Source organism: Daktulosphaira vitifoliae, unplaced genomic scaffold (genome assembly GCF_025091365.1).
Source record: "Daktulosphaira vitifoliae isolate Bord-2020 unplaced genomic scaffold, ASM2509136v1 Scaffold_1, whole genome shotgun sequence".
NCBI classification, from domain to species: Eukaryota; Metazoa; Arthropoda; class Insecta; order Hemiptera; family Phylloxeridae; genus Daktulosphaira; species Daktulosphaira vitifoliae.
This window is the reverse complement of record NW_026099572.1, coordinates 69897623-69905824: the sequence shown is the minus strand read 5'-3', so window position 1 is coordinate 69905824 and position 8202 is coordinate 69897623. Positions and strand designations below refer to the sequence as shown.

At 25.4% G+C, this 8202-nt stretch overlaps 1 protein-coding gene across 4 annotated transcripts in view; it reads left to right on the top strand.

Moving 5' to 3' along the window:
* Positions 1-8202, top strand: part of LOC126894158 (uncharacterized) — a 55839-nt gene that overhangs the window by 7666 nt on the left and 39971 nt on the right. For 2 of the 4 annotated variants that reach the window (XM_050664958.1, XM_050664959.1), the window contains exons 5-8: positions 1264-1363; positions 1442-1561; positions 2357-2515; positions 2949-3735. In XM_050664958.1, the coding sequence (XP_050520915.1) occupies positions 1264-1363; positions 1442-1561; positions 2357-2515; positions 2949-3017 (448 nt within the window). In that variant the 3' untranslated portion in view covers positions 3018-3735. Of the gene's footprint in view, positions 1-1263; positions 1364-1441; positions 1562-2356; positions 2516-2948; positions 3736-8202 lie in introns of those variants that run through there. The other 2 variants (XM_050664960.1, XM_050664961.1) reach the window with 2 other exon arrangements.

Here is an 8202-nt window from a genome sequence, read left to right as displayed (position 1 = left end):
AAAAAAAAAAAAAAAAAAAAAAAAAAAAAAAAAAACACATCATAGTAAAATTAATACCTTCTCCGCTTCGCATCGAAGCTAATAAAACATCATTATTTAATGAAAAATAAATTTAAAATAAAAGATTCAACAAAACAAAATTCACTTTAAAAATATTACAAGTCCAAATTTAAATAGAAAAAATATTAAGCCCCAGAGAGTAAGAATATTGAGTAGAGTGTCGCAGATTTTGTATATTTTATAATCACCCAAAAAACTGGTTTTAATAGGAAAAAATGGGGTTTTATAGTAGACGAGGCAGTTTAGCGATCCCTAGTGTGATCTTGGAAACTCTAGATCGTAATTAATTGTTAAATGCGATTGGCTGGACTTAATTGAGAACCTAAATATAGGCCTTACTTTAAATCTATACAATAATCACATTTAATTCCCTAGTTTATTGATTATTTTATGTTTTAAATAAGGGAACTCTGTTTGACGATCTTGTGAATTCATAATATTCTAATATTATGAGTGAAAACATAATATTACAGATTCAAATCGCTATTCAACACTGTATTCCAAAAAACTTGATTTTTCAGGAGAGCGTTATAAAAATTAAAAGTGCATTAAAATGTATTAAATGTGTTCTCAGATAGATAAACATTGAATTTTAATTATGACGATTTATCTGATATGTGGGTACTTTGATGTACATATTAGATAAATGCTCTAAAAAGTTCTGTCTTAAGATATTTTGATAACAGACAACATTAAAGCGTTATACTATAAGATATAACATTGAAATATTAACAAAGTTAACATATTTTTAATTTTTAATGCAATGTTGACAAATTTATGTGATAAAAATAGTTATCGAAATATAATTTATATGTATGTGAATAATAATTTTGACAACAGAAGAGTATTAAACAATGGCAGAATTCGGAGCAAACAAAAAAAAATTTAACTACGCAAAAAATTATGTGAAATGTAATATAAAATAATTTAAAGAAGAGGTATAAAATTTATAATTCCCGATTTTTTTTTCAAACTCATGTATTTAAACAGGGTAATAATTATTATCACTTCTGAATTACTAAAATATGTTACTTTTTACTATAAAGTAAAATCATGTTGAAGGAGATTGGGTTTGATTGAGATTAGTCTCCAAGATAAGCCATTTGACATGACATGATAAAAACTTTTTTCAAAATATTTAATAATTTAAGAATAATTTTTATCCATCTGTAACTAATATAAATGAAAATAATTTTATTCTAGAAAAATTGAGAAGTTTTATGAACTGATAAAACCACTAGCTATCATACTAATGGGAATAAATTCGAATATAGTTATAGTGGCAACATATTTGTCGGTTTTGGTAATCATTTATTAATTAATTTGATAAAAACAAAATATATTATACAATTATTTAATATTTTTTTCATGATTTATAAAGAATTATATGATAGAGGGAAACTTGTTTTCTTTTAACTTGATGAAGTTAATTTTAACTGCATTTTTTCATATATTACGATTGTATATTATCTGCCACTCATTTGGAAATTTAGACGATCAGGTAAAACTTTGTAATTTAATGAATTCAATCCGTTATAATTTGTGTAAAAATTTTAATTAAAACGGATTTCATATAGTAAATCATCTAGTATTTAAAAGTTATTTTGTAAATGATACTGTCCAAACATTTTTTTTTTATTTTAATATTTTCAGAAAAAAATAAAAATCAAAAAATTTATTCAGAGTGATTCATTTATCATGAATCACTTAATTCAACGAAAATTAAAAATAATATTAATAATTTTTTTATTTGTTTCTTTTAGTTCAATATTTCTTTCAATTTTTATAACTAAACATTTCTCGGTTGTATTCTTCGTCCCACCTAAGTGTAAAAATGAGAATAACGTCCGAAATACTGGTCCAAATAATGTTATCGACTATTCATTTTCATTATTATATTATAATCCATTAAAACCTAGTTAATTAGTGGTGCTGCTATTTGAGAAATTAGAGTTGACGCCCTTATAAGATATAAGGAATGGACATAAAAAAAACTTAATAATTGAAAAAATGAAACATTGAACTAAAAGAAACAAATAAAAAAATGATTGAATTATTTTTCATTTTCGATTAATTAAGTAGTTTATGATAAGGGAATCACTCTGTATTTTTAGACACTATGTACACTTTTGGTTGTTTTGTTTGAATTTTACCAAACAGAAAAATACAAAATATAGTGTTATGAATGTTTTCTAAAATATTGTTAAACATTTTTATTTACTGTATAATTTATAATTTAAAATCAAATGTCTATAAAAATTATAAACACTGGATTCTTTAAATTGATGTATTTTAGAAAAATGCAATGACTTTCGCCATGTATAGTAGCAATTGGACAAATAAAGATATCAAATTTAAGAAGTCATTACTGATGGCGATGAATATGAACGAGGCCAATTTTATAGTTATGAGAGTAACGCCAACCCAATACTTGAATTTTGAAATGTTTTCTAGGGTATTGCCATTTATAAAGTTCAAGGATATTTATAAGAATAAATATTCGAGAAAAATTAATAATATTCTTTATAGTTATTATTTATTAAAAATAATTGAAACCATACTAGAACAGGCACATATTCACCGGAGTCCTTAAATTAAATTAATTTAATAGTCCGGAGACTATCCACTTGCGAAAAATCCTTAAATTAAAATATAGATATGACTTCATACTTATACTATAGTGGTGGGTGATTAAAATTTTCTTTTAGATCCCTATCCCTTTCAAAAATAGAATTTTGATTACGTGCTTATACTAATATGTTTTTTTTTTTTTTGAAAACACAAGTGAATTTAAAAATGATATAATAATTCAATTTGTTCAAAGACTATGTGTAAACTCATTAGTTTTTTGTAATGTTCAGAAAGTAATTTAAAACTTTAAATTTCAGGTCATGAATTTATCATATTCTATAGTGTCTGTATTAGTTAAGAAAAAATTATCCGAAAAGTCTAATTGAAAACGTTATTTAGTTGATGTTTAAATATATTTAATTTTATAGAATAAAAAAATATTTGTGTTATTGAAAACGTCTGCATCAAATTATAGTTTAAAATATAGGTAGAGAAATTATACAATTATAAAACTAATGACTTTGTATAAAACTACCAAATTAGCTATTTGCCAAGACTTATTTAGACATTTAATGTGTACATAAAAACACATCCACTCAAAAACATTAGTGTAATAATTTTTTATACAATGTACGTAGTAATAATGTTGTATAATTGTGTGATAGTACCAAATTCTCCACATTTATGTGAACCAACCAACCATTGTGAAGTTGTCTTACACTCAGTTAAAGTTATTTTTAATAATATTACTTTGAAACTATAATATCTTATACAAATCATCAAATGAAAACCAGTTTAATAATATTTTTTTAAATAGTTATATGCCATAAACGGTCCAAACAATTTCAACACCTGAATCATATGCCCCTATTTTTCTCCCTGAATACTAATCTGGCTATTCGGTAATAATTATTCAAGTAATAAGAAAATGGAATTGAATCAATACATTTTTGCTATTCAAAATGAAATGTTGGACTAATGTCTAAAAATAATAGATTAACTTAAACTATCAACTCGTTAACCTTTTTCAATTAACTTAATTTTAATGAGTTATAAAAATCATTATATTGCATAGCCCTGTTATCTATTAATATTACATTTAAAATGTCTGCTATTTTTTTTCATTATTGAACAATTGTTCTAGCTTTTTTTGTTCATTTAAAGATATATTTTTTTAGATATTTTTCAAATAAATTAATAATAGTAATAATGTAAACAGTATTGTCATGAATCACCATAAACACGTATATCAACTCACTTGATGGTATTTTCGATGATTTATATTAAATATGTTATTATGTACAATATTAACAATATTATCTTATAAAATTAAATTTTTTAGAGAAGAACCCAAGTATCCAGAAAAATAACTAAATTGAACAACATTCTTTTTAGCCATTCCAAGCAAACCCAACTAGTAACATTTATCATTTTTAATGTTCTTAAAAGAAGAATTAAAAAATTGACAGTTGTAATTTATTTCATAATAAAAGACATTAATCATCAATGGTCAAGGAAATCTTGAGGGAGATATGAGGATATACCCTCTTATCAGTGTTGAGAAGGAACTGGTTCCAAAAGGAACGGATTCCTGGAACGAGTTCTTTTTGAAGGAACGATGCTAGGAACTGCTTCCTTTTAAAATAAAGGAACGAGGAAAATGAACAAATTCCATTTTTTAAGGAACGTGAACGGAAATTACAGTTCCTAAAATTTTTTATAAACATGTTTTAGTGTAGTTTTCTTCGTATCTAGACATTAAAATATTAAGGTATTTTTAGTTGACTTTTGACAATGGAAGTCCCCTATATACCCAGCCGAGATCGTAGGCTGTTTAAATGAATCAATTGACTATAAATAGAGTTATTATCACATGTAGGTATACAGTAAATATTTAATATATGTGTATATACAGGGTGTTCAGTAAGTCAGGAAACGGGTTTCTATTGTTCTCATTGTTACAAACAATGAGAACAATAGAAACCCGTTTCCTGACTTACTGAACACTCTGTATATTAAATAATGCACCAAATATTATCGTCGATTCTTGTTAACTAATATATGTTATGGGTTTTGGGTTTTCTGATTTATTATTTCTAATTTATATGTAGACAATAGACATTGGTCGCGTTGACACAAGTCGTTAGCATTTACTACCTGCTTATAAATATAATTTTCGAATACTTTTAAATAAGGAATACTACAAATTTGTTTTGTATTCGACTGCTGATGAAAATCATTGATGACCGTTATCATGATCTCATTACCACAATTTTTTAAATAACTTGGTTACATAAAAGGAACGAAGAGTGGAACGAGTTCTTATTTGGAGGAACTGGATCTGGAACAAGTTCCTTCTTAATATAAAGAACTAGGATCTGGAACGAGTTCATATTTTAGAAAATGAACGGGGAACGGAACGAGTTCCATTTAAAAAGGAACTTTCCCAACACTGCCTCTTATTGAAAACATTCATTATTTTATTGACAGTTTTTTCAATAAATCCCGTTAGTACAAAAAAACTTCCAAAAAAGTTTAAAAAAAAATTGTACAATTAATAAAAATAATATAACTTCCCCCTTTTCCATATTTTTAGGTAATTGTCATTGACCATCATTACGAATTACTCGAGTTTATAAAATCCAGTACTTCTTTAATAATTAAAACAAAAAATTGTAATTCAATATAGTCATAAAAAAGTAATAACAATAATAAGATAGATAAAAAAAAACTCATAATTTTGTAAATTGTTAATTTTGTTGTACTATATGCTTCATTAAATTTAATAAAACTTATGTTTGATGATTTTTAAATAATTAATAAAGTAAAAAATAATTATATTGCTGTATATTCTTGAATATTTATAGCGATGAAATTATAAACAGCTAATATACTACTTTTACTGAAAAATTTGACTTGTTCATTTTTTTGAGTATTCAGTATGTAGTTGATGATTATTTTATATTTTAAACTAAAAGTACTGTTTAAATAAGGTGCGTTACACTGGCACTCGCATATTAGAAATTTGAAAAAAAAATATTCAATATTAAATACAAATTTGTACAAACAAAATTAATTTTTGTACAACCCCCTTACCCCAATAAAAATGTATTTTTTCTCCGGGTGCCAGCGTAACGTTACCCCAGCACCAGAATTTGTAAATTTTATGCTGAAAATTTATGTTGTTAAATAATTTAATGTGTTCGATCATTAAGAGTAAAATTTAATCTAAAAAATTAGATTATTTTCATAGTAATATTACGTTAATAATACGTTAAATATTTATAAACAATTAATAACCTGTTTATATATTTATTTCAATGCTTTTGAGATTTTTTGACCTTATTTTGAATTAATTGCGTAGTTTTACAATTTTCTATTGAATTCAATAAAAATGTATTATAATTTTCACTGTCTGCAACAGAGCAAGCCAACATTGTCAAAATTGAATCTGTTGAATAGGTATTATTGATAATTATCTTTCCTAACCCAGATATTAATATTTATTCTGAAAGTAAATTATCACCTTTATAATAATCAATTAATTTTTCGATAAAACTGTCAACTCTTACAGGAAAGTTTTCATTTTTAAAAACTTGATTTTTTAGATGGTCAAAATTACATTCGACCCTAGCGCTAGAAATGGTTGATTTATCAAATCAAAAAATTGTTTTCATGATTCCCGACCAGCGTGGAAATAGTTTCATTATATTAATAATATTTGGGACTAATTTTAGCAAATATTGGGCATTATCAAACTGATCTTCCATTATTTCCACTTCTTTTTTGCAATTTTCTGCAATTTTAGCAGTTCAAGACATAAAACTACAGTCCATTTCGTTATCAATATCATCACTTTCATTGATGTCATCTTCAACAATACTATTATCCAAAAAATGTTCATCAATCACTTCTATATATGATGATTTATTAGCTATTAGTTCTTGTAAATATTTTTTACTGGCAGCACACATTGTTTCTGTTCGGTTATCGACAACTTCTAAAAGGGGACCATCAAATTTGTTATATGCTATTCTGAAAATTGCTTGTAGTATACGTTTTGTTTTTTCTAAAGTATTGCAATAAATCAAAAGGGTTATTGATCTAACATACAATTCTTTAGTTCTCGGAAACTTAGACCTAATTAACGGTTTCTAATTAGCCACCATGTAAACAAAATTATTGACATAATTTCGTATCTAATTTTTAAATTAAATTGCACTCTTAATGATTGAACACATTAAATTATTTAACAACATAAATTTTCAGCATAAAATTTACAAATGCTGGTGCTGGGGTATCGTTACACTGGCACACGGAGAAAAAATACTTTTTTATTTGGGTAGGGGGGTTGTACAAAAATTAATTTTTTTTGTACAAAATTGTACATAACACTGATTGGTTTTGACAGGCCTCAGTTTAAAATTTACAAATGCGGGTGCTGGGGTAACGTTACGCTGGTACCCAATGAGAAAAAAACTATTTTCTTGGGGTTGGGGAGTTGTACAAAAGTTAATTTTGTTTGTACAAAATTGTACATAAATCTGAATATTTCTTTTTTCAAATTTCTAATATACGCATGCCAATGAAACGCACCTGTTTAAATAAATCATAAAAAAAAAATATTTTTCGTAAGTAATAATATAGTTTAGAAAAAAATTGAAAAACAAACAAATTTTAAACACTAACCAAAAATTTTGAAGAAATAACTGTAATGAAAAAAAAACCCAGCACAGGGGGGTCGCGGCACAGTTGTGACGTGGTATAGTTGGATCAAGTATAATGATATCTGACAGTGATTAAAATCACTATCAAAAATAAACGCTTCGATGCAAATCTTTAGATAGTGTTTAATTTTAAAAAAATTGGTGTTTTATTCCAAAAGCTACTTGATTTGCTGGTTCCTTAATATCTCGATTAAGATAAAGTATGTCGAATGAAAAAGGGTTTATTAAAAAAAATTATTTCTCATAAAAAAATTGTGTGGATCCATAAACTTTTCAATAAGTTATAGCATTATAAAGTTAAATATAATATGAATAATAAAATCGAGAATTATCACACGAAAATAGCATTCGGTAGCCATTTTCGCCGCGAAGAAAAGTCCAGAGGTCAAATTTTTTTTTTTCAAATTAAAGTATATTACATTAGCTTTAATTTAAGATATATATAAAAGTGTCAGACCTTCCGGAACATTTTCAAAAGTTATGTTGAAAAAGTAAATTTTTTGTGAAAAAGTTGTCATTTTAAATCCCCCCCTGTGGGCAGGTTAAGTGTCAGATTTACAAAAAAAATATACCAAATGATAAGTAAAGACATCAAACATCTATATAAAAAAGAATTATATTGATATGTTCATTTTTGAAAAAGTTAGAGGATTATTAAGTTAAAAATATAAAAAAAAATTATTTTACAAAAATCGTAATTTTTTATTAACTTTGATGTCAACTTTCACCACGAAGACAAGTCCAGAGGTCAAATTTTTTTTTTTCAAATTAAAGGATATTACATAAGCTTTAATTTAAGATATATATAAAAGTGTCAGACCTTCCGGAACATTTTCAAAAGTTA